General features: G+C 40.3%; 1 protein-coding gene across 2 annotated transcripts in view; it reads right to left on the bottom strand.

Annotated features, from left to right (window-relative positions):
* Positions 1 to 24,213, bottom strand: part of LOC101732248 (putative leucine-rich repeat-containing protein DDB_G0290503) — a 27,045-nt gene extending 2,832 nt beyond the window's left edge. Inside the window, exons 1-19 of one of the 2 annotated variants that reach the window (XM_031890720.1) lie at positions 23,909 to 24,213; positions 19,565 to 19,650; positions 16,538 to 16,649; positions 15,884 to 16,019; positions 14,722 to 14,950; positions 14,297 to 14,419; positions 13,529 to 13,638; positions 11,948 to 12,029; positions 11,039 to 11,175; positions 10,286 to 10,396; positions 10,134 to 10,205; positions 9,411 to 9,546; positions 7,744 to 7,875; positions 5,265 to 5,403; positions 4,703 to 4,782; positions 3,457 to 3,609; positions 2,380 to 2,482; positions 2,248 to 2,291; positions 1,263 to 1,414 (exon numbers count right to left, since the gene is read on the bottom strand). In XM_031890720.1, the coding sequence (XP_031746580.1) occupies positions 1,263 to 1,414; positions 2,248 to 2,291; positions 2,380 to 2,482; positions 3,457 to 3,609; positions 4,703 to 4,782; positions 5,265 to 5,403; positions 7,744 to 7,875; positions 9,411 to 9,546; positions 10,134 to 10,205; positions 10,286 to 10,396; positions 11,039 to 11,175; positions 11,948 to 12,029; positions 13,529 to 13,638; positions 14,297 to 14,419; positions 14,722 to 14,950; positions 15,884 to 16,019; positions 16,538 to 16,649; positions 19,565 to 19,650; positions 23,909 to 23,990 (2,219 nt within the window). In that variant the 5' untranslated portion in view covers positions 23,991 to 24,213. The remainder of the gene's footprint in view (positions 1 to 1,262; positions 1,415 to 2,247; positions 2,292 to 2,379; positions 2,483 to 3,456; positions 3,610 to 4,702; positions 4,783 to 5,264; positions 5,404 to 7,743; positions 7,876 to 9,410; positions 9,547 to 10,133; positions 10,206 to 10,285; positions 10,397 to 11,038; positions 11,176 to 11,947; positions 12,030 to 13,528; positions 13,639 to 14,296; positions 14,420 to 14,721; positions 14,951 to 15,883; positions 16,020 to 16,537; positions 16,650 to 19,564; positions 19,651 to 23,908) is intronic. The other variant, XM_004917212.4, reaches the window with a different exon arrangement.

Genomic DNA, 24,213 nt, shown 5'->3' with positions numbered 1-24,213 from the left:
AAAATTTCCAAAGCCTTGAACATCCCACGGAGCACTGTTCAAGTGATCATTCAGAAATGGAAGGAGTATGGCACAACTGTAAACCTACCAAGACAAGGCCGCCCACCTAAACTCACAGGCCGAACAAGGAGAGCGCTGATCAGAAATGCAGCCAAGAGGCCCATGGTTTCTCTGGACGAGCTGCAGAGATCTACAGCTCAGGTGGGGGAATCTGTCCATAGGACAAGTATTAGTCGTGCACTGCACAAAGTTGGCCTTTATGGAAGAGTGGCAAGAAGAAAGCCATTGTTAACAGAAAAACCATAAGAAGTCCTGTTTGCAGTTTGCCACAAGCCATGTGGGGGACACAGCAAACATGTGGAAGAAGGTGCTCTGGTCAGATGAGACCAAAATGGAACTTTTTGGCCAAAATGCAAAACGCTATGTGTGGCGGAAAACTAACACTGCACATCACTCTGAATACACCATCCCCACTGTCAAATATGGTGGTGGCAGCATCAAGCTCTGGGGGTGCTTCTCTTCAGCAGGGACAGGAAAGCTGGTCAGAGTTGATGGGAAGATGGATGGAGCCAAATACAGGGCAATCTTGGAAGAAAACCTCTTGGAGTCTGCAAAAGACTTGAGACTGGGGCGGAGGTTCACCTTCCAGCAGGACAACGACCCTAAACATAAAGCCAGGGCAACAATGGAATGGTTTAAAACAAAACATATCCATGTGTTAGAATGGCGAGTCAAAGTCCAGATCTAAATCCAATCGAGAATCTGTGGCAAGATCTGAAAACTGCTGTTCACAAACGCTGTCCATCTAATCTGACTGAGCTGGAGCTGTTTTGCAAAGAAGAATGGGCATGGATTTCAGTCTCTAGATGTGCAAAGCTGGTAGGGACATACCCTAAAAGACTGGCAGCTGTAATTGCAGCAAAAGGTGGTTCTACAAAGTATTGACTCATGTATGGAATCATGTATGATTTTCGTTCCACTTCTCACGTGTACACCACTTTGTATTGGTCTTTCACGTGGAATTCCAATAAAATGGATTCATGTTTGTGGCTGTAATGTGACAAAATGTGGAAAAGTTCAAGGGGGCCGAATACTTCTGCAAGCCACTGTACCTGTTCTCAGAATGTTAACAAAGATATTTACAAGCTGACAGGTTATAAATGAATAAAAGTGTTTCTACAAAGGTTACTGAAATTTAATGTAAGATAAAGTTAGAGAAAAGGCAAAAGTGATAGTGTACATTCAACTTATATTAAGTTTACCTACTTTCTTTGGTATCCAGAAGGGCAGCCAGTCCCAAAAATTTGTCCTGCAGCTTGCCTTTAAGAAAATCCATTTTCTCTGCTCGGCGATTAATTTTATTAATAAGCTGTACAAGAGCATCTAATATTGATTCATCTCGATCTGAAAAATCCTGAGAACATTTTTAAAGTATAACTAAGGGAAGAAAATGTGTGGTCGTCTACTTTAGGCCTTCACTCTTAGAAATTCAACTAAAAGGAAATAAATTCTCCTCCAAAATTTGTACAAGTATGGGCCCTGTTTCCCAGAATGCTTGGGACCTGTGTTTTTCTAGATAAGAGGTCTTTCCTTAATTTGGCTCCACATACTAACAAAAATCATGTAAATATTACTTAAACCCGATATGATTGTTTTGCTTCCAATAAGGTTCAATTATTTTTTAGTTAATATAAAATAAAAGTTTCTGTTTTTCCTTTTTTTTTTTTACTTGTGTTAGTTCCTTTTTTTTTTTTTGCTGAATCTGAAGCATATGCCATTCCATTCATACAGGCACTTTAGAACATGGATCTTTAGAGAAAACTATGGACTGGAGCTATAGCCTTGCTGAGATTTACTGTTGGCCATATAAACAGGGATAGTATTGTTTAGTATCATTTTGCTAAGAGTATTGTCGGCTAACAATCCCAACCAATTATCCATAGTGAAGGTTTAAAAAAGTAATCTGCCGATGCACCAGTAGCATAACTATGTATACATAGTAGTGTTCCCCCCCCTCCCTGGCCTCTCTTCTACCTTTAATTATGGCGGCGTAGTTGGGGCTGGGAAGTGCGGCGCTAGAGGGCCAGGGAGAGGGAATGGCCGCACCAGGCCCTTCTGAGGATTTTGCGGCCCCTGGTAACCTTTGGGCTGCTGCCGCCTAAGGCGAGTTTCTTAACTATCAACAGCGCCCCTGGTCAAATGCTATGTGGGGCTGCACTGTGTATGGCTGCCTTCAAGCAAACTTACTTTGCATACAAAGTTATCCTTCTCCCATTCGTCATGGAGTTGCTCTGAAGATAAAATAAAAATATACAGTGATCAGGTAGACCATAAAGAATGATGAGACATGTCAGACCAATAATACAAAGAATAACTCACCAATCAGTATAGCCAAATTGCTCTGTATTTGTTGCGCAGCTGACAAGTGTGTGTTTGCTTCCATGACTGATTTATCAATATCTTCTTTGAATTGTGCACAACACTGTAAATAAAATTGTATTAGATAAATAGCTTAGTTTGATAGAGTTTTCTATAAAAACCAACCCTCTCCTTACACCAGAATTCACTTGCACCTATGATTACAGGCCCAGTAACTTCAAAAAGCTACATTTAAAGTGTATATTGGTTGATCTAGAAGCTACAAATAGACAATTTAATGACAATTCATGTCCTATTTTATATGAAAGATAGTAGCAATACTGAAGCAAACACATCAGTGCAGGGCAATTGTACGTTATATTTTAATTACTTAAAAGGGTGGATCACCTTTGCATTAACTATTAGTATGTTATAAAATGTGCTATTCCTAGCAACTGTGCAATTGGTCTCATTATTTTTTATTGTTTTTTAAGTATCTTCCTCTTCTACATTTTTCCAGCTTTCAAATGGGGGTCACTGACCCCGACAGCCAAAAACTATTGCTCTGTGCGCTTACAAATGTATTTGTATTGTTATTTTTTGTTTCTTATCTTACTATTCAGGCCCTCTCCTATTCATATTCCAGTCTTTCATTTCACCCACTGCCTGGTTGCTAAGGAGGTAAACAAGACCCTAGCAACCAGATAGCTACTGAAATTCCAAACTGTAGAGCTGCTGAATAGGGATGGGCGAAATAATTGCTTTTATGCGGGCGTTGTTTTATATGACCCGTGCATCAGCTTTTAATTCATCATAGAAAGCAATGCTTGCATCAAAGGAAGTGACCCACATGAATTATTTCCCCCCTCCCTACTGCTGAACAAAAAGTTGAAGACCACAAAAAATAAAAAATGAAAACCAATTGCAAATTGTCTCAGGATATCCCTCTCTACATCATATTAAAAGTTCATTTAAAAGCGAACAACCTCTTCAAAACTACTTTCATATTTTGCTCCTGTTCTTTCAATATCTAGGCCAGAGTTGAGGGTTTGAATTGGTGCAGTGGGCAGATGGATTAAGGTGCATAAAACTACTCACTAATTTCAGGCGGCAATTCTCAATGGTGACGAGTTCCAATTTTCTGTTCACTTCATAGATATCCTTTTCAATTAGCAGTATTTTCCCAAGATTACTTTGCAGCTCTTCAAATAAACCACTGCGTAGGTTTTTCAATGCAATTTCCTTTGTTTCCTGCCAAAATAAGTAAACAGTAGTCATATTTGCCTACAGCTATTTTCATTTCTATTGAGAGTTTAAAGAACTATAGAAAGAATAAAGTAGCTGCACAAATTATATCTTTTCTTTATAAAGGAACTGCAAAAATGTTTAGTTTATTATTAATCATTTCACAACAGGACGTTATTTCAGACACATTTAATGAGTCAAATGACAAGGGATGTCACTAAGCACTTATAATTACTGATGACAACACAATGCACTATATATAAGAAATAATTTAACGGGTTACTCAGGACTCTTGTTTATTATAGATATGTATATACAGATACACAGGTTTGGGAAGAGAGCCCTGTAACCCTGTGCACTACACAAACGAGCCACTAGCAGGTAGGCAGGTTTTCTAGCAAAAACGGTTGAACTTGATGGATATAGTTACAGTTACATAGGGTTGAAAAAAGACCAGTGTCCATCAAGGTCAACCCATCCAAGTAAACCCAGCACACCTAACCCACACCTACCAATCTATACACTCACATACATAAACTATAAATACAACCACTAGTACTAACTGTAGATATTAGTATCACAATAGCCTTGGATCATTTTATTGAAAAGCCAATCAATAAAGCAATCAATAACCGATACAAGAAGTGAAGAGAGCCCTGCTCAAAAGAGCTTACAATAATTATTTATTACATTGTTGTTCAAATAGGAAAGTGCTGTCCAACCAACTTATTACATGTAGTGGGCCAATAATAGCTCAAAGAGCATGTTGGAGAGACAGATGCAATTAAAATGATGATGTCATATATTGAAGTTTTTGTAGCCTTTGAGCTGATAAAAGTCCTTTAGATGGGCACATACTTCCTGCAAGCTTCCAGTTGGACAGCCCTGCTCTATAGTACAGAAATACCCCATTCCTGCAGCTCTCCTACCAGAGAGGGGGCAGGCAGCAAGAATGTAAGTGAGTGGGGGGGGGGGAAATAGGGGTTGCTGTGTGTGCCAGCTGCTTGGTCCCTTCAAAGATTTTTTTGTAAGGGGGCTTTGCCAGCATGTAGTTATGCCAGTGGTGTCAAATAAAGAAAGGGTGGGGGCGTTAAATCACCTTCAGTTCTGACTTTGTTTCTATATCCTTGATAATTCTTTTCATTGACATTTCTAATGACCTCTGCTGGTTTTTCAGTTCTAGAAAAAAGATGAAAATGACACATAAACATTTTGGAAAACATACATTATAGAAAGGCCCGGTGTTTGAAAGGCCTGGCATAAAAATTAAAATCATAGTGATTTCTCAGTCTACAAAACACTCAAGCAATAAAACAACTGGAATCACCTTGTGTGCCACAGAGAGCTAAGGCACAGTGAGATGATGCTGCTAAATGGTGGGGGTAATCCTGCTACAGACAACTGGTAGAAAGGGGAAATTCTGTTTAATCCTACAAAAAGGAGAATAACAAAAAAGGCACAAGTGTGGCACTGTAAGTTAATAGGGCTGCATGGACCTCAAACTTCACAACAGCAATGTCCTGCTTATTTATTGCTAAAGATTACACTAAACTTGCATAAAAAAACTAAAGCAGTCTCACATGCAAAAACATACATTAAGGTCAGGCTAGTCAAACTTGGCATTATTTTGAAAATGTATATTATTTTCTTTTAATCCATACCCGCAACTTTATTTTTCAGTCGCTCATAGTTATTCTCTGCCATGCTGTGTTTCTCTTCTGCTTCCTTCAGGAGGTTGATTTTACTTGCTAATTTTTCAGTCTCTGATACAAGATTTTCACTTAAAAGATTTAACTGTCCCTATAAATATATTTTGAACCAGAAAGACCAGATTAGATTTATTTCTATAGAGAATGTGGATTATTATGAAGGAGCTATAGGTAGACTTGTCACACAAAGTTACACCAAACTTGTGCAAGAAAAATCTGAATCTGTCTTTAGCACTTTAATTTGTGATAACGTGTTATAAAACCGGATGAATGTGCTCACTGGTGCACAGTATACTCCCTTCTCTATAGGCTTGCACTTGTGCAAAGTATTCTTTATTTTTCAGTACAGATTTTTCTTACTGAGCATTTAAGTAACAACTAAATACAGCTTCTAGTGGAATAACATTACACTGAGCTTTATTGGAAACATATTTTAGTTACAAGTATAGTTATGCGCCTTACAAGACATTGCCTAGCCTATGTAGCCTCTATAGCATCTAATCGCAGTTAGAAGTAACTGACTTGCGGTATTTTAACAGGTGCCTTTCCAAGGTCCAGATGGGAATGTTGGTGTCCCCTTGTTGGCTATGTGCACTTGAGTAAAGTCACTTTTTTCTACAACATTTCCGGAGTGCTGCTGTTTTTTCATTTTATCCTGGTTGGTGTCCCCTTGTGTTACCCAAATAGCAGGATTGGGACTATCACCCAGTATCATAAAACATAGATATAAGACCTTTTGCCAGTAAGATGTAAGAAATGAACAGATCCAAAAGATCTGATGGAGGTTGCTGGTGGCCCGGTTACACCTTCAGCATATGTTGGTAACACTTGGGTGTATTTGTTTTAGTCTATAGGGTTTGTATTACTATCCAGTGCACTATAACACCTGGATCTATATCAGATTGGCTAACCCCTTCATATGTATCTTTTCTGGGAGATTCAACCTCAGATTCTGGTGAAGCCAGCAACAAAGGTGGAGCCAACAACAAAGTTGGGATTGTAATCGTAAAGGGTGTATTGCTAATGCAAAGGTCATCGAAGGGGGTGAGACCTCTACCCAAGTGTTTATTAGCTAAGTACTTGTTTAAGTACTTGTTATCTAAGTACTTTATTATTCCTAAGTACTTGTAGAAGTATGTTAATTGGCAATAATGGAATTTTGAAAGAGTACTATTTGGCCTTGCCAAGCATAATTAGTCTAATCTTTCTAAAGAACCAGCTACTAAAAATAAAAAATTGTAGATTTCCTCTGTCAACCAAGTTGTAAAATCTTTTGATGCCAGAGCAGGTGCAAAGTATTCCAATTTTGAAAGTACCGGTAGGTAAATTCCAACACTCACAGCAAAGCTGAGCCGCAAGTCATCCAGATTGATAAGTAGTGTTAATGCAAGTCTATGGACGGAAGTACTATGTACCTCAGCAAGCACTTGCATCCAGTTTTATATGCAAGCTAATGACTGGTAAACACAGGCCTAAATGCTCGTGAACCCGAACACATTCCAATATGGGCTGGGGTCCAAAAACAAAAAGAGCAGCAAAATGTTTTATGTATAAAACAAAAATGATTATAATTAAATTAATACATAGATTTTAGCCTAAAATACATGGTCCTTAGCGCAATATTAGTTATACTATACACCTTCAGAAATATAATATTGAAATAAGGCCAGAATATGCTAGTTTAGAGGTAAACATATAGTTTGGCCTATACAAACCTTATATATGCATATATACCTGTATAAGGGAAAATACGATAATGAAGTTAATGCAGAATATTATAATATTTTAAATTTCCATGATGACCATAATTCAAGGTTTTTCATTTATATTTATAGATAACAAAATAATCATCTATATTACTAATCCTAGATATTAGATAGTTATGTCCATTGCCAAAAATCTTGCATTGATGTCTAATCATTCTGTTGGTGTGTAATAGGACCTGCTTAGCAGATATTCATACAATGTCACCCTGCAAACCCCCTTACTAATCTCAATACCCTCATAACTAATTCCCTGATCTCTATGTGGTACCATTCCGCAGAGAACATTTTTTCCTACACAATTTCCAACACCTGTATACACATTGTAAAATTGCCAAGAATACTGCACAGAGGGCTCCTCTATTGCTAGCATCCATAGAACATATTTGCCATTTGGTCTATAGAGGTGTTTTTATTCTTGACAACTTTTATATAGGTATGGGATCTATCATTTAAGCTAACATTTTTTTATTTTCCACCTTTTTGGCAAAAAACAATGAGACAGAATCCCTGCACTTTTGGCCAAACAATGCTATTCATTGTAAGGGCACTAAATGAAGACTATAATTATCTGTATACACAGGACCTTAAACTGAGCACAACAATTTACTGTTTTAAAAATAGAGAGAGAGAGAAAGAAAATAATGAATGTGCTAAACTCATGTTACCTGTAGTTTGTCTATCTCTGCTGACAACCCTCTTTCCATGTCTGAATATGCTTCTTTGGCTTTATCAATCTCCTCAGTCAGGGTGTGGATCTGGTTATCCCACTGCTCTATGGTTTTGAGAAGATGGTTTACCTAATGGATAAAAACCCTTCAGTGAATACATATTCTATTATACCAACAGAAATGTTTTACCATTGAGAGAGTGCCTGCACTCCTAAACACCAGGCACTGAAAGTTCAAGGGCAGTGCAATGTGAAGCTTTATTATCTGTGCTTGCAGTGAATTATTTAACAATAACAGTAGTGCACAAGTATGGATATAGATCTTAATGGGTTACTAAAGCACAGGTCTTTATTTTTTTCTTTAAATCCTGTAAATCTTATGAGTGCTATTTAGTGCTATTCTAATCTACTGGGATATGAATGAGTTGGAAAAGACTGCAATTATAGTTAACATGTACAGGTATGGGACCTGTTATCCAGAATGCTCGGGACCTGGGGTTTTCCGGATAAGGGATCTTTCTATAATTTGGATCTTCGTAACTTAAGTCTGCTAAAAATCATTTACATATTAAATAAACCTAAAAGGATTGTTTTGCCTCCAATAAGGATTAATTATATCTTAGTTAGGATCAAGTACAAGGTTCTGTTTTATTATTACAGAGAAAAAAGTAATAATTTCCAAAAATTTGAATAATTTGCTCATAATGGAGTCTATGGCTGATGGCCTTTCCATAATTCAGAACTTTCTAGATAACGGGTTTCCGGATAAGAGATCCCATACCTGTACTTTCAAGAATCTGCCTAAGTAACAAAGCTTAGTCCAGGAATACACAAATACTATTATGATATGTTACAGTGCTTCTATCATGTCATCAGAACAAATACATCAAGAATGTGCCTTTGCAGGTAACTGGAATTCAGAATATTCACTTATCTCAAACCTGTCAGTAGCATTGTAATAAATAAAATATAGCTTCTCTCAAAGATTTTAGCAAAGTTAGCATTTATTGCCAGTCCAGAAAACACTGTGCTTTCCTTGAACTAATATACACAAGATAATTTGTTATCAATTGTGCATATGCACATCCACCAACAGGACTCTGTTCAATCTCGGATGTATATTTCTTTCACAGGATGGCATGGACAAGAACAAAAATTAAAAAGACAGTGGGTATACAATAGTATCAGATAATAAACATGTACAGGTATAGGATCCCTTATCCAGAAAGTTCCGAATTATGGAATCTCCCTTAGACTCTGTTATAAGCAAATAATTCTGATTTTTAAAAATGATTTCCTTTCTCTCTGTAATAATAAAACAGTGCCTTGTACTTGATCCCAACTAAGATATAATTAATCCTTATTGGAGGCAAAACAATCCTATTGGGTTTATTCAATATTTAAATTTACATTTAAAAAAAAATAAAATAAATGTAAAAACAAAAATTATGGTTGAACGTGATGGACATATGTCTTTTTCAACCCAACTTACTATGTTACTATGTAAATGATTTTTAGCAGACTTAAGTTATGGAGATCCAAATTATGGAAAGATCCCTTACTGTAAAACCCCAGGTCCCGAGCATTCTAAATAACAGGTCCTATACCTGTACATACATGTTGCCAATACGCTCATCAAAACATGCAGGCCATAATCAGTGTTACCTCTTTAGTTAGGGCAGCAATATCCTTTTTGCCATTAGCAATTCTCTCTTTAAGCTGATTTGTAAATGTTTCTTCAGCGATCTTCCAGAGTTCTAGGTCTTTTGATAATTCTTCTCTCTTAACCTGAAGTGTCTTCCTGTTTGATGTAAAATACTTTATTGCATGTTGACACTGGTATATGAACACATTTAGGGGGGCATTTAGTAATGCTCAAGTTTTTTGTCATGATTCATGATTTTTGCTGTAATATACCTTGTTGTGGGGAAAAAAACACAATTTTTTGCGATTTATTTTGCCAATAAACCGTGACAAATCTGAAAGCAAAAATACGCCATCTAAAACCTGCTGAGAAGTCAATGTAGAAGTCAACGACAGATGTCCCTATTACAAATGGAAGATGTTTCTTTGCTTCGTGGTTTTAGAGCTTTTCAGGTTTTTTTGACACTGTCATTTGTATGTCAATACAAAAAAGTTGCGGTTTTCGCATTTTCTACATTTTTTTCATTAATTTTTTCATTTTTTTTCATTAATGACCTTTTAATCTTTTTAATGACAGCTATTCATGGAAATGAGTATAGTTGTGGTTTCTAAAAAACTTGCTTTGGCTGAAACAAGCCTGGCCTGATACAAAGCACAGCATCCATCAGTGGTTGATTCTGAATGGGTGCAATTTCACAAATTCTTGCATTTGCACTTATGGTATTAGTAAATGAGCCCTCATACCTATTCTGTGTTTCTTTTGCAAGCACCTCCTTAGACTCCTCAACGCGAGCTGCTAATTGCTCTGTGCGATTTCTGAAAGAAAATAGAGATAGAATTGGGGACTGTTTCTCATGACAAAATACTGTTCAGTTTTCCTATTCACAGCAACTCACCTGCCATTTTCTACTTGTCTTTGAGTTTCCAGTTCCAGAATTTTAATCTCCTTTTTGAGTTTTCCATAAAGTTCCATCTTTTCACTGAGGGCAGCTCTTATTTGTTCAAGTCTGTCAGATGAAACAATACATCTTACGTAAGCCTCTAATTCATTTCTTTCATTTATTGCCTCATTTACAGATATTATAAATGAAAAGGAATCTGTAGTAAGGGTTACTACAGAACATTTTTGTGTGCCCCAATTGTTTGTCCTGGACTAAAGCATGGCAGTGGTCAGGACAGGAAGACTAATACAAAAGAAGCAGCCCTTTACTTCCACTTTTTGATGTCCTGAGTTCAGAGGTTACTGAACACCAAGAAGGGTGGTACTATGTCCACTGCAGTGGCAGCATCTTAAAGGGGTTGTTCACCTTTAAGTTAACTTTAAGTATGTTATAGAAAAAATGGCGACTTGTATCTGAATATTGCACTTTGCACAAGTATGTAACTGAGGACATCAACTATGTGCATTTAATATTCTACCATGATTATAAAAAGTTTGTGGCAAATAACACCCTAAAGATAAAAACAGAAAGTATAAAAAAAAAATTCTAGTTTTGCCATCACATAAAAACTGCATTTTTATGTGATAAGTTATATAGTACTAGAAGGGCTAAAGTTACATCATTCAGGGTATGGCAGCACATATATAGTGTAACAGACAGGTCGTTAAGAGAGAAATGTAATAATAGTTATCATAGGAATATGAATACTGTTTTGCCGTGTCTTGTTTTTTTGCATATTCTTTGTCCTCTCTTTCTCTAGTCGTCTGGTTTTCTTCCATCAGTTGCTTATGTTGTTCTGTTAGTGTCTGATGAAGCTTTTTCACTATATCCATCTCTTCACCCAGCTAAAAAAGTTTATTGCAGAAACATAAACATCCATTATGTACAAATAACTCTTCACACACAGAGACATCAGCAAAATTTTACAACCCTGATAAGGGACGGTTGGGGATTTTTCTGCCATGCTATTTCAGTATTTATACAGTACTGCAGGGATCCTCAACCTTTTTTACCCATGAGCCACATTCAAATGTAAAAAGAGTTGGGGAGCAACACAAGCATTAAAAATGTTTCTAGGGCTGCCAAATAAGGGCTGTGATTGGTTATTCGGTAGACTGGCAGACTACATTAGGCTTTGTTTGGCATTACACCTGTTTTTGCAACCAAAACTTGCCTCCAAGCCAGGAGCTTAAAATTAAGCATGTACTTTAAGGCCACTGGAATCACTACAGTACTGCATTCAAAATATAGATGCAGATAAAGTTGTCAGGCCACTGCCCTGTTACTGCAGGCTACAATGCTTGCACCCACACAGAAGCATACTTTTCTACAGTACTATTTGAGCAATACTATAGCTAGACATGTTACTAAGTTTACAGGATATAAACATCAAATGCAACACTTTTAGTGCCTATAATACTGTATATATCTTGAAAAACTATATCACCATAAAATCAACAAAGCAACTAATAACACACTGTCATGTACTTAAACTATCGCTATACACTATATCAGTTGTTAGACCCTATGTAGTACACCTAGCACTGAGCATCTGTTTGGGTTTTCTACCTCTACAGAACAGTTTTTTCTTGTTTTAATAGTACAACCTCTCCTTACCTCTGATATCTTTTCATTTAGTGATTTGCTTTCTTTTGTGTATCTGTCTTTCATTTCTTCAATGCATGTTTCAAAATGATAACTAGAAAACATAAATATACGTTGTATAAAATACTCCTAATTACTGTGATGGTGCAACAAGATATCATTTAGGAATGCACCAACTCCTGTATTTGGTGGAATCCTAGCATTTTTCTGCAGTATTTGGTAAAATCCATGTGTGTAGCCAAACCGGATTTGGCTTGGGACTTAAGTTTTCCCAAGTTTTCTTGCATTCCTTATATTATTATCTTTCTCATGAAGCCCTCTTGTTATTTCCAGTAGCTGTCTTACTGATCTTCTTGGAGAACATCTTCTAGATATTATTTAAAGAAAACTATACCTTTAGTATAAATACTTAAAGTGATACTGACACAAAAAAACAACTTTTTAAAATATGAATCTACATAAAAAGTTGCTGAATTTTGTCCATTTACTGGCTGATGTGCCCAAACATTTATGTGTGCTCTAGGTTTGTTTCTGTGTAATGTGAATTATATGATCCCAGGGGGTTGCCCTTAGTACTTACAATGGCATACTTTATATTTAGGATTATTAAGTGGCACATACTAATAAACATCTGTCTGGCTGCTGCGACTACTTACCTTTGTATAAGCTTTAAATGGTATCTGTACTGAGTACTGACACTTAACTAGTCCTGCCCTGTTTACACCTCAGATTCAGGCTGTAAACCCCTGGACTGTTCACACCTGTAATCCCCTTTTCACACCTGTGAGCCCCTGCATTGTTCATATCTGTAAGACTTCATACACTGGCACCTGCAGACCAGACTGTAGAAACAGTGCCAACATTGTATCACTGTACATATTAGCACAAACTGTTCATCATTATCAGTTACTTGATGATTGGTCATGATATGTTTCCCGTCTCATTCCCTACTCTACTTGCCCATCTCCTACCCTGCCTGTGTGTGCCATACTATGCCTGCCCTATGCTCCCTGTGTGTGCCATACTCTGCCTGCCCTATGCTGCCTGTGTATGCCATACTTTGCTTGCCCTATGCTGCCTGTGTGTGTTATCACCATTAATGTGGGTATGGTCTTAAAAGCTCTCCTGATAACCATGTGGGTGTGGTTTTTAAAAGGGAGTGGTCAAAACTGGCTTCCATTATCGGCCCTCCACCACATAGGCCAGAAAAATTACTGCCCTTGGTACCACAGAGACCTACATTCTTCGGGGTACAGTTTTTCTTTAACCAATATTACACCCTAAGGGGCATATTTATTATGCTGTGTAAAAAACGGCGAGAAAATTCGCCACACATCGCCAGGCTTCGCCATGTAAAAATGGCGTAAAAAGGCGTAAAATTGGCGTAATTATTTTACGCGTTTTTTCTTCCACCGGAACTTATGGAAAATAACTGCATAATATCCGGCGTAATATCTGGCGTTCAGATGGCGATCTTTTCCATTTATTTTACACAGCTTTTTACTCCGTTTTTTCGGCGAATTAGTTTTACACAGCATAATAAATACGCCCCTAAGTGTTTGGTTTTAACTACAGTTTATGTTATAGTCTCACATTTTTTGAGCCAAATTCTGGGACTCCTGTCTCTTGACATCCAGCTTTTCTGTCAGTCGAGCATGTGATGCTTGTAAAAGTAATATTTCATCTTTAATACCACCTATAATCTGTTAGCAAAGAGATAAAGAATTTGGTTAAAAGATTTTAGGATACCATCACGCTGGCCTGTGACATATAACGCAAAAGGTATATTAATAACTATAAAAAGGCAGTGGCAATCTAAATGCAGTGGATCACCGCAAGAAGCCTCAAATGATGCCACATTAACAAATCAAGGGCCTTTTACAGAAATTCTAGTTGTAACTACAATGAACTGACCAGTAACAATACAAAGTGTTGGGGTAATTTGTATCATAAACATGTTAACTTAGTGCACAAAAAACAGTTTGGCAAAAACATTATCAAAAAATTCATACAATACCAAATGACATCAGATTTCACCTGATGAGGTCATCAGGTGAAATCTGATGTCATTTGGTATTGTATGAATTTTCTGATAATGTTTTTGCCAAACTGTTTTTTGTGCAATAAGTTAATATGCGTAATACTGCTAACTTTATATTTTTATAAAAGAAACCGTTACCGGTATTTGTCTGCAGTAGAAAACCTATAGGGACCAAAGAGCTATTTTCTAGGGATAAAAAGCTGTAGGTCTGATAAAAGAAAATACTTATAGCTGAGGAAAGTTTATTACAGTTGAGGTTGGTGAGCCTTAACTAAGAGAAACAAATCAAGAAGCTTAAAAAAAAAACACGTTTTCTTTACCTCTTTTTCTTTACTTATCTTTTCCTCTTCATCAAATAGAAGTGAGGTCAGATGGACATAAATTTCTTTTTTCTTACTATTTTGTTCTTCTTGGGCCCTTGTATTTAGCTCTGTCTCTTTAATCTGCAACATGAGGTGTATTGAGATGGTTACTTTACTTCTGAAACTGCCTTAAGTTAGTTAAGACATAACCTAGTAAGGCAGAGTAGGAAAGATTAGGGTGTATAATCCTTAAGAGGCAGTGAAGCCACTACAGTAAACATGGATAGATGTAAAACAAAACAATTAGGATGTATGCACTGGTATTGAATTATATGTAAATTTATAGTGCTCCTGAACATTACTGCACAGTGAACAGGAGTAATACACCTAAAAGTAAATATAAAAATAAAATATATGTACAGAATATAAATAGGCAGTGGCACCTCATCAATCAAGTGTCTTTTTTCCTCAAAAAATATTTCCCTTTCAGTTATCATGTCTTCTGCCAGGTCTTCAGTTCGGTTTTTGTATTCAATAACTGCATCTTGGGCATCTTTACATTTCACGTGAGTCTCATTTACGATAATGTTTAGAGAAGCCTTTTCTGCCATATGCTGGTTAAGTAAATCAACAGCTTGTTGGTATGCATCCCCCAGTGTTTTACCATGCTGACTAGGATTTGAAAGCAATGACAAAATGTGATTATTTAATACATATTAATGTCCACAGCAATAAGTTTTTTACATGGAATTACAAAATGAAAATATTTCCCAGGTATGACTATAGATTTTGTGGGTGAAAAAGAAACATGGTCCTGTAATCCGCAGTATCCAATTAGCTATTCAGTTGTTCTTGTCTAGTACAGTTATAGATTACTGTATTATCAAATAATGTCAGTCTTTCTCCAATGTCTCATTTACCATTTTTATAGAAAAAGGTCCTAATAAAATCATTCCTTAACTACTAAACTCCTTGCATGGAAATAAAAAAACATCTTAAATTATTAAGAAATATGTAATTTTATAATAATTGGATAAACTGCAATTGATAGTGAGTGTTTCTAATTTTTTAACTGTTTTTATAGGCCTTAAGCCGCAGGAATCTGTCAACTATCCATGAAATTGCACAGCATAAATCCGGCTGTAGTAGATACTATTTTTTGGAATACAAATCTTTCATTTTGCAATTACATTTAAAATGGGCTGTGATTTCAATGCACAGAAATGCTTGAAGACTCCCCCCATTCCCTTTGTTCCCAGGTGTGCACATATGCACACAGAAATTATAAAGGTTCAGTGGCTATAAATAATGAAAGGACAACATAGGCCCATGTATTTAGGTCTTTAATATTGAGGTGTGGTGCTGAATGTTATCCAGTTATGCAGGTCTCCTACGTTTTATGCACTGACCTCAAACATTCACAATAAGCAACACATCACAAACATATAGAAACCCTTTTTCTCACTGGGATTAGAATTCAACTTTAATTTTCACTCTTTTCAGCCATATTTAGCTTTTTTAGATAAATAGATTACAGCACTATTGTGATAACAAATCCATATACGTAATCTGTTGGGATAAATTTTAGGAAGAAATAAAATATACCTAAGAAATAAATTCATTTCTTCAAGCTCTGACTGACTCCGAACAGCATGTTCCAGTTTCTGCATTTTGTTAGTTAACTCACTTTGTAGCTGCTGTAGCTCAGAGGCATTCAACAGGCGAGCACTTAAAACTGCCTCTAAAACACAAATAAACAAATATAAAGCCAAACCTTGGGAATTACATATAACCATAACTCTAACTTCAGATTGTTACAGTAAAACCAACACAGCAGGGAATACTGAACGTGGGGGCACATCATTTCTTATTGTTTGCCCTTACAAACAGCGCCGGATTTCTAAACGACGCGCCCCGAGGCCGCCCCAATTCGGCGCCCCCACCCGCCGTGCGAGCGCGCATGCGCAAACCACCTCCTCCTTCCCTGCCGCCGCGCTAACGCGCATGCGCATGCGCCAAAGTTAAAACTCCCATACGGAGCAGTGGGGAGAGGTCCCCATTGCTCCGTATGGGAGCAAAATTTTAAAAATTTGCGTGCGGCGGGGCGGCATGCCGCCCCTATGTTTATGCCGCCCTAGGCCCGGGCCTTTGTGGCCTCGCCACAAATCCGGGCCTGCTTACAAATCCTATAAAGTTTGCACAACACTGAGAGAAGTGCTGGCACATATTACATATACCAGTCCATAAAATTATTATCACCTTCTATCTCCTTTGTTATCATTCCTGGGAGGTGCTGAATTCTGTATCTCAATTTGCTGGTCCTTATTGTTTCTTCTTCCAGGAGCTCACGTGTAGCCCTTCTAGCATGTTCCTAATGGTCCAAAAAGTTTTTATATAAGTAGTAATTATTGCATGTATCATACAGTGAGAAATTTTGAAGTCTACTCACTATCTGTAAATATTTATAGATCTACAAATGGCTGAAAACATAGGGTAAAAGTGCTGGACAGCCTTGTATATTGCTCTAAGATGCCATAGACAGTGACTACTTAGTGGCCTGTGGTGACTGTTTGGGTTTCTGTGTACTTGAAATACCAGGGACTATTTTACATTTCTGGCCAGGCCTGCTTTCCTTCACTTCTGCCTTCCAACACACAAAGTGCAGGAGAACTTGTGCACTTGCTTATGTAATGACTGACATTCATGTTAAAGCTAAGTAAGGGTCCACCCAGACTTCTAAATCAAACAGGTTGTGGCTACAGTTCAGACCCAACTTACCTACCTTATAGTTTAAAATAGTGCTGTCCGGAATTTCTCTAGTATACATGGTGGAGGGCCGCTAATGGAAGCCAGTTTTGACAACTCCCCTTTTTTAAAACACACCCACTTCAAACCACACCTATTTTATCACAATGGTGCTAGTGCAGTAAAAACAACCGTCATTTATATGTGAAAGAATTATATTATGTCATATTAAGCCATATCCTTAAATCCATATGCATCCTCCTCCCCTGTGGATAGCACAGCAACCACCAGCACATAATTACACACCTTAGAGACCATTTAATGGCTATTTCCAACTACTAACAGACTCCCAGAACAACCCCCTGCCAGGTACACCTCCCACAGGCAGCATAGGGCAGGCAGAGTATGGCACACACAGGCAGCACTCTGCCTGCCCTAAGCTGCCTGTGTGTGCCATACTCTGCCTGCTCTATGCTGCCAGTGTGTGCCATACTCTTCCTGTCCTATGCTGCCTGTGTGCCATTCTCTGCCTGTCATATGCTGCCTGTGTGTGCCATACTCTGCCTGCCCTACCCTGCCTGTGTGTGCCATACTCTTCCTGCCCTTACCCTGCCTGTGTGTGCCATACTCTACCTGCCCTATGCTGCCTTTGTGTGCCATACTCTACCTGCCCTACCCTGCCTGTGTGTGCCATACTCTACCTGCCCTACCCTGCATGTGCCATACTCTGCCTGCCCTATCTGTTTGTGCCATACCCTCCCTGCCCTATACAGCCTATGTGCCATAGTCTGCCTACCTTATGCTGCCTGTGTTCCATACTCTACCTGCCCTATGCAGTCTGTGTGTGCCATACTCCGCCTGCCCTATGCTGCCTGTGTGTGCCATACTCTACCTGCCCTACCCTGCTTGTGTGTGCGCCATACTCTACCTGCCCTACCCTGCCTGTGTGTGCCATACTCTGCCTGCCCTACCTGTTTGTGCCATACCCTCCCTGCCCTATACTGCCTATGTGCCATAATCTTCTTACCTTATGCTGCCTGTGTGCCATACAGGCAGTACATACAATGATAGGTCTGAGGTGTGAACAGGTGAACAATGTGGGTGATTACAGCCTAAACCTGAGGTGTGAACACTGCAGGGGGGAACAATGCAGGGATTAAAAGGTGTGAACAACACAGGGGATTACATGTTTAAACAACACAGGGGGTTTACAGCCTGAATCTGAGGTGAGAACCATGCAGGGGGCCAATTAATCTCAGTACTGATACTATTTAAATCTTACACAAAGGTAAACCATCAAAGCAGCCAGACAGGTGGGGGACCACACAGAGGGGGGTCGCAGGCCGCCAGTTGGACAGCACTGGTTTAAAATATTACTGTCTGTCTGTTAATGAATTCACTTATTCAAATACTGAAGCAACAGACCACCAGCAGATTCTTCTTATGCATGTACTTTTTTTAAAAGTTTTTAGGTTTTCCCTCTTTATTAAATGTCACTCGTTGGTGAGTCCGTTTGTTCAACATATTCTACGAAAGCAAAAACAAATAATAAATATGACACAATGTCATTCTATAAAATTAGATTTTATTCCATTTATTGCAAACAATAACATGATGACCCCATCACCCTAACACAGTTTTTTATTTCTTTGGACACTTATAATATTCATGCTGCTTGATTTCTTCTTTACAGACATACTACTTGCCTTTTCCCAATTTATGGCAGTCATAATGTTCTTTAGTGTCTGTATTGCTTTCCATCAATGCCTATGGCAGAAGCTAGCAGTGACAGGGTGGAACATCTCGGGAACACTAACGTCTGACATGTAGTAGTGAAGACTGCCATATTACTTCTTGATAGTACAGACACAGTCAAAACACCAGTTAAGTCATAGCCCTGTTATGTGCATTACAGCCTTGGCTGAACCAGATCACCCATAAGATGGCAGGAATCGGGGCCGGAACTAGGGGTAGGCAGAAGAGGCAGCTGCCTAGGGCGCAATGATTGAGGGTCGCCAGGCAGGAGCCTCTCCTGCCTACCCCTAGTGCTACTTTGTCATTGCCTCCGCCGCTTGTCATTAGCGGCGGAGGCAATGACCGATCTAATGGCACCTCCTCCTGTACTTTGGCGCGCATGTGCTGTTCGGGGGGGGCGGGGAGGTGGGCGGAGTTGGCCGACCGGGTTGCCTAGGGCGCCCGGTCAGCTTGGCCCGCCCCTGGCAGGAATGGACCACCCCATAGTCCCGTCTTACCTGCACTGTGGTTTATCAAGAATTAAGATGGCAATACGTTAAAAAATCAGCTCATTTGAGGAGATTAACCAAATGAGCATATCTTTCTTAGATATGTCTGGAAGGACAGAATTGGCAGCTTTTACTGGGCACCTTTAGAGTATCTCCTTGCAGTATTATGCATACAAATAGTTATACACTATAGTGGCGATTTCTGATGAAAAAATGAATGAAAAATACATTTCCCTCAGCAATAAATTTCCCTCAAGACAGTTCTCCTTCTGTTATGCTTGAGTTTATGAATAGTTACCAATTCCTTTAGGGCGTCAGCAATCCCCATCAGATATTGTAAAGCTTCTTCATCAAATCCCAGTTCTTCTTGTCTCAGCTGTTTCTCTGTAGTAAACATATAAAGCATGAATCTAATTTATATTAATATTGCCTTAGGGCGAAGGCACACAGGCAATTAGTCGGTGTGAATTAAAAATTCGGCTGCGCCGACTAATTGTGGCGGTTTACCTGCCATAAGTTAATTTACAAGTCACTGCAACAAATAGCCGTTTGCGGCATGCTGATTAGTCGCTGCAACTTTTTTAAAAAAGTCGGGGTGACTAATCAGCCCGTGTACCTTTGCCCTTATCAACAATAAATTTAGTTTATGCACAGACCTCCTGTTGTTACATAACACAATTTTTGCAAGGGAAGTGGAATACTGTCCAAAACACATCAGTTAATAGAGTTTCTCCAGTAGAATCCTGCATTGAAATCCATTTTTTAAAAGAGCAAACATATTTTTTTATATTTACTTTTGAAATTACACATGGGGCTAGCCATATCCTTCATTTCCCAGGGTGCCACGGCCACGTGACTTGTGCTCTGATAAGTGTCAGTCACTCTTTAAGGTGGGTCCATTTCAGCTGCCGAAATCGGTCCTTTAGACCACTTTGGCAGTTTATCTGCCTGTTTATGGACACCACCGACGGGCCTCTCCGACTAACATCAAGCCTGAAATTGGGCAGATCTCAATCGGACAGGTTTGATTTTTCCATAAGATTGTGGACTGCTTTGTCTCGTTGATGGGGTCCCTGATCTGACGGCACCCTGAGCTTTAATTTGATCATTCAGTCCCCCCTCCCCAGCATCCGATCAGTAGAACAATGGGAAGGTAGCAAGATAGCAGCTTCCAATAGAGATCAGAATAGCACTCAATAGTAAGAAATCAAAGTCCGTCTTGGGACTCCTCCAGTTACATGGGCATAGGAGGAAACAATAGGTTATGTGAAAGCAGTTCTAATGTGTTGCGCTGGTTCCTTCTGAAAGCTCAGACTCAGGCACAATGCACTGAGATAGCTGACTACACACCAATATTACAACTAAAAAAATACATTTGTTGGTTCATGAACAAAATTTGAAATGGTAGAGTGAATTTGCTAAGTAAACAGTGTAATTTAGAAATAAAAAGGTACACATAAAAATCATGACAGAATCCCTTTAAGGGCAACTAAACCATACCTTTTTTATTTCCTTTGTATTCATCTAATGAATTAACTATTTTTTCAATTGTTTTATTTTTCCCTAGTTTTCATTGGACTCCAGTGGATCCCTCTATGTAGGCATCCTTTCTACAGTTCTTTCTCTGTCACATGCCTTGTCCCAAGGAAAAAAGTGTCTGCTGTAGCAGGGTAACAGTTCCAAACCTAAAGTTGCCACCCTCAATGCTCAATAAGGGGGTATATTTATCATGCTGTGTAAAAAGTAGAGTGAAGCATCACCGGTGATCAGGGTCGGACTGGGCCGCCAGGGCACTGGGAAAAAACCTGGCTCTGGTGGGCCCCGGTAGCCCAGATCTCTCTGCTCTCCACCGATCCTCCGGTCTCCCTCCCCCGATGCACCACAGGTAAGTTTCATTTATGCGCGCTCGGCCGAGGGGGGGGCTCTCTGGGGTGGTGTGTGAAGGCCACGGCGGGGGCCATTGGGGGTGCAGGGGCCCCCGAGGCCTTGCACTCCCCAGTCCAACCCCGTCGGTGATGTTGCCCAGGGCTACCAATCAGCAATTAGATTTCAACAGTTAGAAAACCAAAGCAAAGCATCTGATTGGCTGCTATAAGTAACATCACTAGTAATGTTTTACTCCACTTTTTACACAGCATGATAAATATACCCCTAAGAGTATAGCACCCCTCTGAGAAAGTGTATGCTGATGTGCAAGTAGTAGACCTAACTGTAGGAGGCTCAACACTGGAAAATATTTTAAATATATTAAAGTGCTGCCCACAGAAATACTATAAATACATAATATAAAGTTTCCCACAGGCAGCTCTTTAGCAGGAGGCAACACACCCACAGAATGCAGGGCCTTCATATACAGCGATTGGGTAGTTATGGTTTATAGGGGAAAGTGATGGGAATTGGGAGTACTGGGTGTGGGTGTGGTGAATGTAGAGCTAAACTACACACTCTGCACTAACCACAAAACCTACCCGACACCATAGTGAGCAGGACGGACTGGAGTAAAAAGCAGCCCACGTATAAACCTGCAACGGTCCATAAGGAGTTTCCTTTCTCACTTAATTGGGACTTTTGCTTTTTGTTTAACAGATGTCCAGTTTGGTATTTCTGCAGCTATCTGGTTGCTAGGATCATATTTAAACTAGCAACTAGGTGAGATATGGTACTGAATAACAATAGCCTCTCAGAGCAATAGTTTTTTGGCTGCCTGTCTGAAAGCATAAAGAGGCAGAAAAAGGCAGCAAATAATTTAAATAAAATAAAACAACAAATATGAAGACCAATTGCACGGATACTAAAAATATTTAAATAATAAATATTTTATAGCACACTAAAAGTGAACTTTATACTTTAAAGGTATATTGCACACGCATTAGTGCTACCTCCACTATCCTCTGAATTGTGCAGCCAGTTAACTACCTGAAGGTTCACAGTTACCAGTGTTGGACTGGCCCACCAGGATACCAGGTGTCAGGTACCAGGTGTCAGTGGGCCCTCTTGTTTCTATCTATTTAGCCTATTTCATGGCCATTCCCTGTTTCTGTATGGGAACAAGGAAGCTTGATAGATGGAAGAATAGAGCATATAATATATGTAGAAAAGAGACTGGGATAATACAGAGTTTGAGGGAGGAATTCAATTTTGAAAGTGGGCCCATGGTCCAGGGTTTTCTGGTGGGCCCCTGCCATCTCAGTCCGACACTGACAGTTACCCAAAAAGTCTTAAAGGAGAAGGAAAGGCAAAGTCACTTGGGGGTGCCAAAATGTTAGCGAGCGCTTCCTTCTGCTGCAAATTTCCTGGGCGGGCGCATGCGCATTAGTGAAAAGCCGACTTTCTTGTTAAAGTTCAGCTTTTAACTCTACTGTGCATACACAGCACACCAACTTGGAAGAAGGAAGCGCTCGCTACAGCTACCCCGGGCTGGTGCTGTTCTCTCCTAACAGGGGCACCAGCCTGGGGTAAAAGGTAAGCGATTTAAGTCACTTGGGGGTGCCTAACATTTTGGCACCCCCAAGTGAATTTGCCTTTCCTTCTCCTTTAAACAAGCCATGTGCACCCCCTACTCACTTAAGAAATGAAGGTGCTGGTCACCTGACTTGAGCTGTAGGATTGCTGGCTGCTGTTTCTTATTTCATGATTCAAGGTATCAGAAGACACTGCTGATCAGTCTGACTCCCCATTTTCACTACGGTTCAGCTTGCCCCAGGATACAAGTGATTTTGAAAATGTTGATGTCACATCCATTGGGGTATTTGTATTTAGAGCAATGCATGTGACGTCATGCAGGTGTTTTGCGTTCAATCCCCACCCACCAATTCAAGTTTCTACGGCCCCTCGCTGTGCTTTAGCAACCTGAGCAAGGAGAGCCCGGAGAGGAGAAGGGGGGGGTGCCCGGAGAGGAGAAGGGGAGGGGGGAGAGCCCGGAGAGGAGAAGGGTGGGGGGGGGGGGGGTGCCCGGAGAGGAGAAGGGTGGGGGGGGTGCCCGGAGAGGAGAAGGGGGGGGGAGAGCCCAGAGAGGAGAAGGGTGGGGGGGGGGGGGGGGGGGTGCCTGGAGAGGAGAAGGGGAGGGGGGAGAGCCCGGAGAGGAGAAGGGTGGGGGGGGGGGTGCCCGGAGGAGGAGAAGGGTGGGGGGGGGTGCCCGGAGGAGGAGAAGGGGGGGGGTGCCCGGAGAGGAGAAGGGTGGGGGGGGGAGCCAGGAGAGGAGAAGGGTGGGGGGGGGGGTGCCCGGAGAGGAGAAGGGGGGGGGGGGGGAGCCCAGAGAGGAGAAGGGGGGGGTGCCCGGAGAGGAGAAGGGTGGGGGGGGGGAGCACAGAGAGGAGAAGGGGGGGGTGCCCGGAGAGGAGAAGGGTGGGGGGGGGGAGCCCAGAGAGGAGAAGGGTGGGGGGGTGCCCGGAGAGGAGAAGGGTGGGGGGGTGCCCGGAGAGGAGAAGGGGGGGAGTAAGAGGGTGGGGAGAGGGCACCACTGGTTGATACGCAATCAGGCAGCCACACTAGAAGGATTAGCAGGTAAGTGCACTGCTGCTCTGAAAACGCACTGACTTGCACTGAGCGGCCCCCCAGGTATTTGCCCGAATAAATGTATTGTCAGTCCGGACCTGCTAGCGAGTAAAACGAGAGCCCTGATATTTCGGTGGAGTCTTCTTACCGATTTCTAGCAAATGCACTAATGCTGCTGACACCGCTGTACAGTCGGACACGTTCAGTTCTGAGCTCCTGTTCTGGTCCATTTTAAATTCACTTTCCACAGGGTCCAGGCCGGCTGCTTCAACAACTCGTAGCTATAGCAACAGCCAACACTCTCTGCTCTCCCACCCCTCTTGTAAGAGCAGATGGAACGCTCCTCCAGCTCCCGTATTGGAACTCACATTCGTGCTGCGGGGCGGCCGCAACCAACTCTTCTGTACATGGGGGTGGCATTTGGATATTCAAATAAACGAAAACATGAAACGT

Source organism: Xenopus tropicalis, chromosome 8, assembly GCF_000004195.4.
Source record: "Xenopus tropicalis strain Nigerian chromosome 8, UCB_Xtro_10.0, whole genome shotgun sequence".
NCBI lineage: Eukaryota > Metazoa > Chordata > Amphibia > Anura > Pipidae > Xenopus > Xenopus tropicalis.
This window is presented reverse-complemented; position numbering and strand designations above follow the sequence as displayed.